The 15,047-nt window shown below is 41.7% G+C and overlaps 1 protein-coding gene across 3 annotated transcripts in view; it reads left to right on the forward strand.

Moving 5' to 3' along the window:
* UQCC1 (ubiquinol-cytochrome c reductase complex assembly factor 1) overlaps positions 1-15,047 on the forward strand; it is a 47,057-nt gene that overhangs the window by 8,595 nt on the left and 23,415 nt on the right. For all 3 annotated transcript variants that reach the window (XM_068207437.1, XM_068207439.1, XM_068207438.1), the window contains exons 4-6: positions 1,961-2,068; positions 4,362-4,434; positions 9,795-9,852. In XM_068207437.1, coding sequence (XP_068063538.1) covers positions 1,961-2,068; positions 4,362-4,434; positions 9,795-9,852 — 239 coding nt within the window. The remainder of the gene's footprint in view (positions 1-1,960; positions 2,069-4,361; positions 4,435-9,794; positions 9,853-15,047) is intronic.

Consider the following 15,047-nt stretch of genomic DNA (forward strand, 5'->3'; position numbering starts at 1 on the left):
TAGTATATTAGTGCTAGGAAGTCTATAGAGAATGGTCAGAAAGGGAAAAAGCTTTCAATATGGGAATAGCCCATTTTAGGACCCTTCTAAACTTAGGAATGTATGTATGATACTGGCCTATAAAAGTAATAAAATTTACTGAACAGGGATAGGAAATAGTTGTTTGCAGGTTCTTATGGGAAAATTGGGAGCATCCAAGGATCATAGAATACTTTGGGTTGGAAGGGACTTTTAAAGGTTATCTAGTCCAAATTACAAGGCTGGATTTTAAAAAGGCACAAGGGATTTTTTTTTTAACATGATTAAACTGTGAAACCAAACATACCAGAACTTTGTGTTACTGAGGTTAAATAGTTTCAAATGCCAGGATACTGCAGGTGTAGCCAGTTGGACCTGACAAAAAAATGAATTTTCTTGTGCAGGAATGTCTGTCAAAAGCTGGACAGGTACATTCCAGAAGGCTGGGGTGGTGTGTGCTGTATTCCTCTGCTTTTGTGTCATCCCCAAGAGTCTGCTCCTGATCCTTGCTGGAGCTGGCATCCTGATCTCATTACTTTCATATATTATAATGGCTCTCAGCTGTATTTCCTCAAGTCATATCTAGGAGATTCATCTGCAGTAGATACATTAAAAGTAATTTGTTGATAGCAAAAAGTCTATATTGCATACTTAATTCATGGAAATTATTTGCAGGAGTACCAGTGGTGATTACAGCTGGCTCATGGCTGCTGCTGGGGTGCTTAGAGGCAGAATGCCATAAAGTTTTCTCACCAGTTGTGCTGCTTTGGGCTGGGGGAGAGTAATTTTCTTCCTAGTAACTGGTATGGGGTGTGGTTTGGATTTGTGCTGGACACAGCCCTGATGTCCCAGGCGTGTTTGAGTTACTGAGCAGGGCTGACACAAGACCGAGGCCTTTCCTGCTCGTCTCCTCACCAGTGGAGTACCTGGGGGTGCACAAGGGACACAGTGGGGACAGCTGATGCCAGCTGACCCTAGGGACAGTCCAGACCATCCAGCATCATTCTCACATATAAAGCTTGGGAAGAAAGAGGAAGTGGGGGACATTGGTGTGATGTTACTCTGATGGAGCCCAGCTGTCCTGGGGATGGCTTAGCACCTGCCCACTCTGGGGAAGTGGGGAATGAATTCCTCCTTTGGCTTTGCTTGTATCTCTGGCTTTTGTTTTACTGCCCTTAGCTCAACCCCTCAATTGTCTCACTTTTACCCTCCCAATTCTCTCCCCTATCCCCACTGGGCTCCACTATGTCCACTGGGCTAAAGCCACAGCATCAGCCCAGGAGTGTTTAACATGTGTAGTGAGTCTGGAAGAGAACATTTATCTTCATGTTTGCAGACACTGCAAATTATTGCTGACTAAGTACTTTGCTGATCTGGATTTTCTGCAAGTACTCCGTAGATTAACTGTAAGGGGAATAAGAGTCTGGGGGAGCTCTTTGGTAAGAATGGTGGGTTCATGTATCTTCATTGGTTTTAAAATAAAGCTGATTGGTTTGTGTACTGTATAATTACTGTAGAATGCCTGTGAGAGGAAGAAAGGAAATGTGAAAGGTTAGCTTTATTTACCCTGTTTCTGTGACTTGTTTACTCATTTTATCTGCAAAAGACTTAAGCCCAAGTAAAGACACCTAGAATGAATATGGGAGTCTAGGATAGGAGCCATATTTTGGAAAGCAGGTTTCTGTAGGTATTTGAATGTGAGCTTCCAATAGGATGTTGTTATCACAATGGTTATGCAATGTTTGTATTCATAAACAGAGGAATGGCACATATGAAAACCAGTGGAATATTTTCAGGAGAGAGCTAAATGGTGTTTTGTTTTGTTGAACAGAGAAAGCAGGCAAAAAAACCTAAAATTTTCTGTTAAATTTATAACTTTGCTAACTAAAATATGTCAGATTTAAGTGCTGAGACTGAAATATGTGCTATTTCAATTTTACAGCGTCTTTCTGCAAAAGATTCCTTGCTGCCATCTGAAGAAAAAGTGGGTGCTTTTACAAGGATTATAGAAGCAATGGGGTTCACAGGACAACTCAAGTACAACAGATGGGTAAAGCATTAATTTAATAATTCTTTTATTTGTTTAATAGTGCTAAAAAGCAGATCAAAAACACTCTACATTTTTTTTTCTTATGATAGGAGCAGTACTTAATGGATAAGCTTTAATGTAAGTTCCTGTTTTCTGATGTAAGGAATTAATAATCCAGATCTTGAACTTCTATTATGTATTGCCATTATTGACATATGCAACAATACTGTATTTGGTAGAGTCTAAATCCTTCTTGAATTTCTTCAGATAACTGATTTGCACTTCATTTGTGCACCAAAGAACAGAGTAAGAACCTTACCAGGAGGGTCTGCTGAGCAGTCAGTGGTGAGATATGGTGTGGTTGCTGTTCAAATCACTGTTCAGTGGTAGCTGGCAAGGGCAGGGTCACAAATAGGTCATTCTCTTTCTCCTTTTCCTTTTAAATAGCCCTTTCATAAAATGGTTGTTAACATTGACTAAGTGAGAGCAGCTCTGTGAGAGATGCTTTTGGTTCCTTATGAGGAAGAAAAAAGATAAAATTCATAATTTCTTTTCTCTGAATTAAGGAAGAGTACAAAAGAATAAGAGGAGAAGGCAGCTTGAAAGAAGGACTGAGCTCGATTGTATTGAAATTAAAACCAGTTATTTAAATAAAAAGATTAAAAATAATGGAAGTTTTAAGGTGCTTTGAATAGCTGCAAAACAGAGTGCATCTCTTCAGAGACTGATCTGAAACTGTTGCTGACTGCATGCTGCTCCTCAGAAAGTGTAAAGCAAAGATAAATGACTTGTAACAGGCTTAGTTATTTTGGTTAAAATCAGTTGCTTTAATCAGGTGATGCTAAACCTCTTGAGAGTGTAGTTTCTCTCCCATGTGCTTGTGTACATATTGTTGTAATAAAGATTCTTGTTAGCTCTAAGTGTTGATTTCAGAGTTCTCCTTAATTGCTGCTCTTTACTGCCTGCTTTTGGCTAGGGATCCTGGGTTGGGAGAGAGTTATTTTGTGGTTAGGGCCCAAGAGACCTGAGTTCATTTTTGGCCTTGCCCGTGCTCTCTAGGAGATCTTTGGGAAGTTTCTTAATATTTCTCTTACTTTTTTCTGTTTTATTCTCCCTTCCCCCACACTTCTTCTACACCCTAAAACTTCCATGATTAAATTTCATCAGTTTCTCCTTTGTTACCTGCATTATTTAAGGGCTGGATTGTGGGGACTGTTTTTTACAATATGTTTTTAATGTCTAGTAATGCCTGCTCTGGGGCAGTGACTCTCACCAGGGAGATCTCTGCTCACAGACCAGGCAGTGTTTCCTTTCAAAGGGAAACCTTCAGAACTGCTGTAAGCAATGTAAAACATTTACTTCAAGAAGTTTAGATGTATGCTTGATTTTTGACAGAAGCCCGAGTTTACTGAATAAGAAAAATAATAGGCTCCTGTGTTTCCTCAGTTGGAACTTTTTTATTTTCTTTTTGGTTGGAGGAGACACAAATAATTACTTTGGTGATTTGAGCTGCCATTTAGCAGGCAGGGTGCTCATCCCTGCAGTATGGTGAGCACTGAGATGACCACTGGTATATGTCACTAGAAAAAACAAAAACCCAAACCAGAGCAATCCAAGCCCAATGCCATTTCTCTTTAAGATTTTTGCTACTAGTTATTGTGCTCTTTGAAGCTTCAGCACTTGTGTCTGTGTTCTGGATGATGCACTGGAGGTGTTTTGGGTGCAGTGGCACGCTGGGAACAAAATGAGAATTGCCAAAGCATGCAGGAATAGCTCATGTTGTTCATCATTTGGGATTCCTGTCTCACTTTTATAATCAGTCAAGTGTCACTTTTCTAGAAAAAAAAAGAAGCTATTTTTAGGACATGTCTGGTATGTGACTTCTTTAATATTTAAAACTTAAATTGCACAAAACACTCTTAGTGGTATACATCACTTAAATTTATTGGAGGAAACCATGAGTTGTGAATTGGGATCTTCAGAGACTCTGTAAGGAAAACCATTTAATTTATATTTTCTGTAATTATATCAAGTATTTTAACACACTAGATTTGGAAGGATATTCAGGAAGACATGTAATATTTTTTTTTTTCCTTCAAGGCAAAATTAATTATACTCATGCCATTACTGGCAGATCTAATAGTTTAATGTGCTCCTGAAAATCTTAAGTGATGGTGATTTTCAAAAGAAGTGTTTTCAGAAAATGGCAGTGTGGGACAAAGGGACAGTGTTCACAGTGTTCAGGGACAAAGCCAGCAGTGTTCACCAGCTCTGGTGGTGAATGCTTCAAGTGTTGTCTCTTCTTTTTGTTCAGAAGCTCAAGGTGGCAGCGCTGCGCATGTACACGTGCTGTGTGGAGAAAACTGACTACGAGGAGTTCTTTAACAGTAAGTGCAGGACTGATGGAGTGTGAGCTGCTGCCCTGGTAAGAGAGCACACGGTGGAATTATGTCACTGGATCTATTTGTGCCAATAAATGCAATAACAAAAAGGTTTGTCAGACCTTACCAGGGTATTAGTCAGCTGGAAGGGGACTGTACTGCAGCATTCCCTTAAGCTCTGGAGTGACAGGGGTGCAAGGGCAGACTCTGGAGTCTGGCATTGTTACATTTTCCCTGCTGCAGTGGGGAACAGGAACGGGAGTGGGATGGGAAGAACTTGGAATATCCTGAACTTCAAGGGATACTGCCATTTTTTATTACCAGGGATGAGCTATACTAAGAATCCAAATATCCTTTCCCTTTTTATGGTGGTCAGATGGTCCGTGTGCCATCCTCAGTATAACTGGGATGCAGGTAAGGGAATCAGCCCCATCCACTAATGCACAACTTTTTTATGATACAAGATCAGTTAGATCACGTGGATCACCTGTCTCTATCATGGCCGGGGCAGGTTTGGGTACAAAGAGACTTTCTACATTTTTTACTGACCCTGACAGCATTAAATCAGGACACATCTCTTGACTGGGTAGAGAATATGACTAGAACAGACATACAAGTCCCTCCTATAAGTATATAGGTATATTAGTGGCTTGGATTGGGATGGTTTTTTTGATGTTGTACACAGTGGTTTTTAACTATCAGCTAAAAAATCTGTTGCAGCTTTGAATAGTTTCAAATTGGGCTGGTGAAGGGGGAAGATGTACTTTGAGACTTACATAAGCTGCAATAGATTTTTTTTTTCTTACGTGACTTATGTGTCAGTGAGATTTAGCTGGTAGTAAACCCATTAGCTGGATCTGGCTTGTCACCTGGATTCCTGAGCTACCAGATGCTTTCTTACAGCAAAGGTTGGGGCTGCTGCCTCAAGAGAGATCAGCTGAAGGGACACCTTCATCCAGTGCAGAGCTTATTGAGGGTGGTTTGTTACATAGTGTTGCTACTGCAAAATTTTCAAGTGTTTTTCAGAAGATTTTCCAAACCTGTGATGTGGTTTCAGCGGTTGCAGGAGTGAGAGAACTCTGTGAGCAGTAGGATTCATCAGTAGTGATCAGAAGTTGAGAACCTCATTTTGCCTGTGCACACCCTCTTCCAGCTGAGTGCCCTCCCAGGCTTGCTCAGATAGGGTCTGCTCTGTTTGTGGTATTTACCTTTCAGACAAGGGCTTTGCTGTCTTTAACTGGCGTTTCACTATCCCTGTTTAATTGTACAAAGATCTATAAATGTTGCCCTAGTTTAAAATTTAAAGAAATTTCTAAACTTGTCTGTGGAAAAAATACTGGCACAGGTTTTCAGGTTCAATATGGAGTAAAATAGCTTCTGTTCTGTTTCTGATGTTGTCTTACTGTCTTAAAAAGAAAACATGTATTTTAAAGAGTAGGATTTGTTTGCATGGACTTGAGACAGTTGTTGCCTAAGGAACATGATAGTTTTCTGAGATTGATGGAGTGCATGCTGCACCCACTGGTGGTATAAGAACACCTGTGGTCTGGGAATCAGTACTTGTGGTTCCAAAGAAATCATTGTTTTCATATCAAAACAGGTAAAAGAAGTTTCTTTTACTTGTGTCACATAGAAATTAAGCTGTTTTGGGGGCTTAGCTCAAAAATTTAACAGACTTGTGATCCATGTTAAAAAGTAGTTCCCCTAAAACACAAGCAGTGTGGGATGGGTGGGAAGCTTTCAACAGGATTTTGCCATGGAGAAGCTTTAGAGGGTGGTTCCATGGGCAGCTGAGTTGCAGTAGCAGCCAAAGGGAAAAGTCTCACATCTCCATCTTCCTGTGCTCCTGTTCTGGGCTGCACAGGTATGTCCTTGGTCAATGTTCAGGTCACTGAAGGAGAACAGCCCAGTTTACTGACATCCTGGTTTGCTGTATTGGTGAGCTGAAGTAGCACATGGAAGGATCTGGTGGAGAGCAGCTGTGGCACAAAGCAGGTGCTAGGGAGTGCATAATTGAGTGGGGAACATGGCATGGAGCAAGATACCCAACTTTCACTTGAGTTTACCATGTCTTCATCAAACTATGTCAGTCGGGAGCTGGTTTTTTCTTTTTGCAACTAAAGGTGGACATTGCTAAAGCCCATTGCTCACTCCTGAGGGAGCAGCCTGGGGGACTGTTAGGAAGAGAAGCAAGTACCTGTGAACTGTGCTGTGGTGCTGCAGCAGCAGAGCAGTGCCCGAGCCTGTGCTCCGTGGGTGCTGCCCTCCTCCCCATGCCCATGGGGAGCCCCAGGGCGGGACGGTGCTGTCTGAGCCATGTGCTGACCTGTGCTGTGTTTGTGCTTTGCTGCCCTTCTGGCTCTAACTGGAGTATGCTGATATCAGGTGAACTGCTCAGAGTCAGCTTTGCTCTCTGGAGAGCTTATTAGCTCCTTCCCGGCCGTGTGTGAGCCCTGTTAACCTGCTGAGCTGACCTGGGAAACCTTCAGCCATTCACGTGTGAAACCACTCGTGGGCTCGTTAACCTGAGTGAGCAGAAATGGTTCTTTACATAGCCCTCCTCAGTGTTTTCTGGATGTGCTTTTGTGATGTGGTTGTGTTGTGGCATAAGGAACAACTGCACTGTGACCTTCTGGTACTTGCATTGGTGTGGGGAGTTTGTAGGGTAGCTCTCTTACAGAGGTGACAGTGTAAAGAGTGGATAGTGTGGTCAAGGGCTAGGACAGTGCTAGCATTTAATGTCTTATGGGCTCTCTTCTATCTCACTGCATTCCTGCTGATGCCCAGTGGAATTTCTGAGACTTTTTGTGGCACAGTATGAGAGCCCTGTGAACTGCCTGTCTCTGTACATGTCTTGGAACAGCAGTTCCCAAAATACAGACTATGGGTATGCAAGTCACGAGGCCGCTGTAGGATATAAAGAAAGTGTTTTAATTGAGACTCCTGAGTATAAAACTGCAGTTAATTTTATTATGCTTGCCATCCCTTTGTCTCTCGATATTGGATCACTCCTGGACAAAATTTTGGGAACTCTTCTTTAGACCCATATCCCAAATGTCTGCACTGTGCTGCTTATGGGGAAAGTGGAGCTATTTTAGGGTGTCAGCTGTTTCTTGTTTAAAGAAGAGAGAAGCAGCAGAGGGAATAACAAAGTTGCTGGTGCCAGGTTTGGCACAGAGCTTGAGTAGTTCAGATGCAACAGAGGAGGCAGCCTGTGTTTCATGCCTGACCTCAGATTTGAAAGTTCAAAAGAAGTTTTAGGATCAGGCAGGTAGTACTCAGAGCTGAAGTGGAGTTTGGCTGATGAATATGGACTGTATAGTTACCCTGAATTCAACTTGAACTATTAATGCTGATAATTCTCTAGAGTCAGGCAGCTGCAGCAGTAGGGAACTCATCCCACCAAATCAGCCTTTTGGATGGCTCCTAGTGGGGCTCAGTGCAGCTTAAAAAGACTGGAGGTTACAGGACTCTTGATTCTTGTGTCTCCCATACCCCACTCGGTGCCTTCCAGGCTCCTGCTGCTGCCTGCCACACTCAGAGGAACACTGACACAGCACACCTGTTCTTTTGCAGGATGTGTGGATATTATCCCATTGTGTCCTTCCTAAAATTGTGGTAGTGGCAAAGATGGTCCATCAGGAAAAAGTTTTTGCTTTAAAGGAACCACCCTTCCTTTAAATTTACCATACAGACAGTCCAAATATAGAAGTTAAAAATTATTTATAAAAATAGAATTGCAACTCTTGGAAAGTTAGAGAAAAAATTCTTGCCTCTTGGGTACTGAATGAGTCTTTAAAAACTTTCCGTATTTCCAGGAGTAGAGGTGTGAGCTTTGCTTTCCACTGTAGAGTGATTTCTGTGGTGGGGGACTGATCCATGGGAACTCCTTCTGGAGAAACCTCTGTCTGAACTGAGTGTTTGACTCTTGCCTGTGGAACCTTCATTTACTGAGATGGTTTGGTTAATGCAGGCATTGTGTGCTCCTGCCCTAGTTAGAGATGCCTTGGCGTGGCTTTAGGTCAAAGTAGTCATTTCTAGGCACAGGAATTATTTCTAATAGGAATGAGAGAGCCAAGAGGGTAGAAGGGTGAGGGAGACTTGTGTTTAATCTCCAAACATGGACTGTTAGTGTCTTTGTACTGTCTTAGAGGTGATGTATGGCCAGTGGTGCTGAACCTTGGCACCTCCTAGGACTGATGGAGTCATCTCTCTGGGGAGGGAGGAATAGTGGTGATCTGTTTGGTTCTTCTGACCAGAGCTGGCATATAAAAAGAAAGAGGCTGTGAAAGCAGTGCTTCATGATCTGGGTGAATCTGCTTTGTAATACTTGACAGCCAAGAAGCATAGGAGTCAGGAAGGAATCTATTTAGCACACAAAAGATGAGGTTGACTTCCCTAGGGCACATCTGACTGTAGAGTCACTTTCTCAAGACTCTCTAGCCTTCTTCTAGCTGTTTGAACAGCTCAGAAGAGAACACCAAGTGCTGGGCAGGCCAAGGTGACTGCCTCAGATCCTCTCCATTAGGGACTTGCCTTAAAAACTTCTCCAGGAAACAGATGCAGAAGTGTGCCTGGGAGGAAGGTTTGAGATTGACAGGAACTAAAGGATTTGGCATGCACAGAACCCACAGGTTCATTTTTTTTCAAGCACGAGGAAGACGAATATGGTTTTTGTGCCACGTGGCCTAAATCTCCAGCCTCACATCCTAACAGCATATGAAAATCCATCATGTGAACACACATATGGACAAGCCATCTCTGGGAAAACAGTGGCTGTGGGAGTAGAGCTGAATCTGGAAACACATTGTTTCTGTGGTTGGTTGATGGGTTTAATCCTAATGTAGCCTGGCTGGAACACTCAGAGTGCTGTGGGTTGTGCAGCCATGGAGTGAATCCAACCAGTGGAGTGGGAGCAGAGACACAGGTAACACAGAGTTCTGTCCCTGGCAGGAGACAGCAGCATATGGGAAGGAAGAGTGTAAAAATGGAGTAAAGCATCCATTGATTTCTCTGTGTTAGTCACTGCTGCTTTGAGACTCTCCAGGCTAGAAGCCACATGTTTGTCTCATTCTCCATTGTGCAGTTTTCCCCCTCTGTAAAAGTTATCCAAGTGAGCTCTAAACACCTGAAATCTTCATAAGAATCCACAGCATCTGTGGCTGCGTGTTCAAGAGTGTAAGCACAAACATGACAGTAAATGATGTATGCTTCCAGTATGTATGTACTGTTATTGCTGAAAATGAATTACTAAAGTGCTTTTAGATATTGGTGCAGTGAATTTCTGTTAAGCACAAAAAGTGATGAAATTTATTTTAATGTTTTGTTTTGGTTTTGTGTTTTTTTTTTTTTTCCCTTCCATCAAGGGTGCCAAATGCCTGATACTTTGAATTCATGGTTTCTAGTAGCCCAGCTTCATGTCTGGTAAGTGAAAGACTAAATAGTGATACAATTATTTTCAGGAAATGGAGTTATATACAACTTAATGTGAGAAATAGAACAGCCTTCTATCCATGGTTGATAATAGAGGTTATATTCATTTTCCTGATTGAATTTAAGCTGTTTTCTGCTGAAGAACAATAAGTCCTGTAGAGAAGTTGACATCTCTTACATCTGAAAACTCCTCACTAGTGGAATGATCTTTGCCATGAGTTTTCTAAAAGCCTTGCTCAGGCTATGTGGAAAAATCCTACTTGGGTGTTTTAGGAAAGGTTTAAATTTATGTAAAAGTCGTTTAAATTGAGAGAATTTGTGGTGATGAGAAGCATTTAACAAATTATAGCACTGGCATTTATTCTTTCATTTCTGAAAGGTACGTGCAGGGTGGTGAATGCCAACTTGACTGCATGTAAAAATATTTAACACCTTAAAAGTGAAGTTTTTTCCCTTTTTCGTTTGTGAAAATAGTAGCCAAAAAAATCAGGTTTTCATCTAGCATTACATACTTATAAAGGTCAGAGGATGCACAAGGGAGTACAGTAATTTTTTAAGTGCCAGATCTTTCAGAAAACTGAAGTCCATAGACTTGGGTTCAGCTGTCCAAAGGCTGAAAGGAAGTTTGTACTGAAATAGCTACACTTAAGGCCCCTTGTTTCCTTGCCTCCTCCTTTTTCCCTTCTCTCCTTTTAATTTCCTGACTCCTCAATATAGTGAAAGATGGGGCAGCTCATTACACCAAGGAGTGAATAAATGAGCAAAACCATTGAAATTATAATCAGTTAATGAAATCAGTGGAACAAAGTAAGGATGACCCTTGAAATCTGCAGTTTATTTATTTCCTACTGTTCCCTGTGAGAGAAAATGAATTGATAAGCTAATGATTCATACAGGTATTGTGAAAACTAGTCCAATAAATGTTAAAAACCAGACTGTTTCTAAGTATCTGGGAAAACCAAAGAAAGTTAAGGTGAATCTGCAGAGAACACACTTTTTTGTCTTGATTTCTCATTGACAGGACAATGTATCCTGTGATTAATACACAGCATCAAATTCAAGATTAATTATAAAAATCAACAAGAGAACTATGACAGAGATGAAACTGGTATAGGCTAGGCACAAGTTTCTAAAATCAAAGCTACATTGGATGCTATGGGGAGATGTGCTGACAATTGAAATACTCTTACATGTGAGATAGGGTGGACAGGTTAACAGCAATATCCTGCACAAGCAGGAAAGAACCAAATCCCCTGCCTCATTGTGGCAGCAGTGAAAATTCAGGTGTGGAGGTTAGCACTAGAGGTTAGTTTTCTAGGGTTTATGAGCCTGGCTTCTCTGTGTTCCTGGCAGCACTGTCATTCTGGACTACAAATCAGAGATCTGGTTTGATATTCCAGGACACAGAGAAGCCTGTGACAGGCCTGCTCACTACCTGGCTTGTTGGGAAATGCTGTAGGCTTTGCTTGTAATGAAATCAGTGACCAGCATCCTGCCGTGACATACTTTGCTTTCCCAGGCAGGTTTATTGCTGTGTTCTCTGGGACTTTCTTCCTTTAGGCAGTTTCACCTCAGTAAAGTGGGAGCAGAAGTGCTTCTGCTAGCTTTGACAAGGTCAAGGACATCCTGTGTGAAGGCTTCAGTTCTCATCTTTCCTGCTAGACCATTTACCTCAGGGGCTACAAATCTTCCTGGTCTGGTGGCTTGTTGAGATTCTGATCACCATCTGCTCCTGCTCCCCCTAGCAGAGCAGTCTGCACAACTTTCTTAGATACTTCTTACTTCTTATTCAGCAGCTTAGTTTCAACTGATTTAGAGTGTCTTCTGGAGCCAGAGAAGTTGAGAATTTTCCCTACTTTTGTAAACTTTGTCTCCTTTTCTTACTGTTACCATTGCCCACCATGTTCTAGTCAATTTTTCCATGCTTTTTGCATCCCAGCTTTTACAGACTTAAGGTGCTTGTCAGGGTATGTTGTTGTGTTACACATTCTGATGGGTTCTCATTGAATTTCTGGCTCCTACTTCTTCTTGTCTGTGAATAGGATGTTCCTACTGACCCCACTCAAAAAGAGAGGAATTCAGGCTCTCATGTTTAGCTTCTGCTGTTGCAAGCTTCTTTTAAAATAATGTTCCTTTAGAAACACTCCAGGGCCTTCCAATGCAGTGCTAAAATCATGCTTTAAAAAGTCAACCCATCAATATTACTTAGCAAACCAACCCATGATTATTCTTTCCTGAATGTCATATTTTCGTAGGCTGTTTCTGTTACTTCACACCTCTGATGTCAGGAGGACTCTTGGTTTATATTTAGAAGTCCAGACCTTTAGAAAAGCTCTTTGTTTCTTCTGCTGGGTTTGCATTTTCCCATGCATCTAAATGGAGTATTGGCTGAATCCAGAGCTGTTACCAAACTGCCAAAGAAATTACTTGGGTGACTGCTGAGGAATGTCTTGGTTCAGTATTTGTCATGTAGATACCTAGAGCTCCCTTCATATTTTCACCAGACCAAGCAGGTCACATCTCTGAAGTATTTAGGATCAAATACAGTGGTGCTACAATTCCTGTTCTGAAAGACTCAGAGACCTGTTGCAAAAGTTCATCTAAGTATTGTTTTTCTTAAGGACATCTGCACTTAGGAAAGTTTTGATCAGCCTCAGGAAGTCCAGAGGGGAATGAAAACCACCGAGTATATGTAGAAAACAGTTCCTGCCAGAAAAGATTTCTCTGATGTGCATAGAGATGTCTTAGGACACAGTGCTATTTTGAAATGTGGTGCTTCAGAAGAAAGGGAGTAAACTCTATGCTTTGTGTCTTAATTGTATCTGGATAGTCTTGCTTGAGAGAGAATTTAAGAATAAGTTTATTTGGAATGTCTCCAGCATTTAGTTGCTCCTGCCTTAACGTGAGGGAATGGGCCACAACAGCCTAAGCAAAGGCCCCAGGGGAGAGGAGGCTGCACAGCCAGGCTGGGCTCTCTCTGCTGGATAGAGCAGTGGTGGGGAGCTGGCCAGGCTGGAGCACAGGAGAACATGCAAACCTAATTAGGACCTGTTCAGAATTCTGCTGGTAATCATCATTCCCTGAAGTGTAATGTCACGACAGAACTGATGGAAAAGTCAGTTCAGGAGTTTCCTGCCATCCCCCAAGCTGATAGCTGTTCATGAGTGGGTTAAGCAGAATAAAGCCTTCCAAAAATGCTGTTGATATTTGTGTTGTAAAGCACAGTAATTTCTTTGAGCAACTGTAGTATAACTGCAGAAATAGTTGCTCTGGAGCAACTGAGGAAGCAGAAATGAGTGGCCAGGTAGAGGAAGGTCTGAGTGGGCTTTACCCTTAATGGCTCATCACACCTTGATGCATGGCACAGGGTATCTCACAGCAGTGATCAGGGGGTGTCAACCACCACTTTTGGTGTTTAGGCCAGTCTGGCACTCTGGGAACACTGACAGAAGCTGGTTGAGGCTGTTGTGAGAAACTACAATATCTCAGCTGACATGGGTTGAGTTACAGATGCTCCTGATCCTTTTCAGCTATCCTTTCTTCTAAGATTCTAAGATTTTTCTTCTAAGATAATCTCTCTGCATAACTTAAATACAGCAAAAATTATCCAACCCAACTAATGTGAGGTAGACAGCTTTCTAAAGATAGTTTGGAGTAATTTTCCTTGCAGGGTTTGATGAAGATGAGTCAGTATTTGACTAAACTACAGAACAGATTGTGCAGTGAAATGATGAAATGTTTCATGCTGTGGTGATCTAGTTAGGAGGTTTATAGGCTTTAAAGAGTCTGTCGCCTCAAACAGCAGGTGTAGTAACGAGCTACCAAACTTCCAAATAAGCTGCAAAATTCCATGATCTCATTCGTGGTGCTGCAGAACAGCTCTGTGACAGCACTGTGCATCCAAACACAAGAGCTCCCTTTTAGGCTCTATGAGTGGCAGGTTTTCCCCTGCACACCAGTCCAGTCCTGCTCATCATGGACCGGTTGTTGCCTGTTGGTCTCCGCACTGCTCTCTCCTCCTGGTTCTCCACCACCAAAGGCACACAAGATAGGAAACACTATTTATGCTCAGGGGAGCTTTTCTTGCCCGAGGTTTTCACTCCTGAATTCAGCTCTTCATCAAGAGAAATATAAAAATGCTTTTCTTAGCACAAAATTAAGTCTTTTTAACTGAGTCTTTTTCTCTTTGACTTTTTAAGAGTGAGTAAGAATTTTCAATTTGGTAATTCACTTTTTTTGTATAGTTCAATTGTAGAAATGCACAAAAGGAACAAAGGTTTTGAAACTGATAGAAGTAAACTGAAAATTTTAAGCTCTTTGTGCATTTGATTTGTGGAAGGTGTGGTACCTGGACAGCTGTTCTTTGACAGCTGTTCTCTGACCACTGTTTGAACAGAAAGCTTTGTCATCCTTCTCTGAGAAAAGGAGGGTTTGGTTCTGGTACCATCTTAATTTCATTTGTGTGGTGGGACAGTGGTTCTGACTAGCAAGAAGAATATTGGACTGCTGCAGGTTTTGCTACCTTCAGTTTTTGTCTCTGACTGTCCCTGGCAGTAAATTTTACTTCTTTAACAGGTTGAAAAATATGTTTCCTTTACTAATCCATACACAAGATAGAACCCATCATAAAGATGGACATCTGTCCTTTTACAAGTCACCTCAGCACACTTCAGGTGTTTGTGATTTTCCCTGTAGAGCTGGCATTCATGGGTCACCAAATACTTTTAATGCCTGCAGATCTTCTATTCACTAAATAAATGAACCTATTAACAAATAAATAATCATATTTTCCTTTTAGCTCATGTGGCACATTCATCATTGTTAGTTTGCACCAGCTCCACAGCAGCGTCCAGCAGCTCTGCTCTCTTGGTTTTACAGGGAGCAGTCTCCTTCCTAGCATGTCTGTGAAAAGCAGTGGATTCTCTCAGCTCCAATCTTTGAGCATTACTTCCTCTGTAGTCACTCAGGCAGTTCTGCACAGGCACTTTTGTCTTTCAGCACAGGAGCAGAGTTGCTGAATGAGGTAGAGAAGATGGGACAGGTGATGGGACTGGTCCCAGCCCAGTGAGGAATCAGCCTGGGCTTCAGTTTGTGCTCTTTACAGATGTTTTATAAGAGGCAAAATAAAATTATTCTTTTATTTTGTAGACAGAGCAGCAGCAATGATGTTTAAGTGGCTTTATTGC

Source organism: Anomalospiza imberbis, chromosome 17 (genome assembly GCF_031753505.1).
Source record: "Anomalospiza imberbis isolate Cuckoo-Finch-1a 21T00152 chromosome 17, ASM3175350v1, whole genome shotgun sequence".
NCBI lineage: Eukaryota > Metazoa > Chordata > Aves > Passeriformes > Viduidae > Anomalospiza > Anomalospiza imberbis.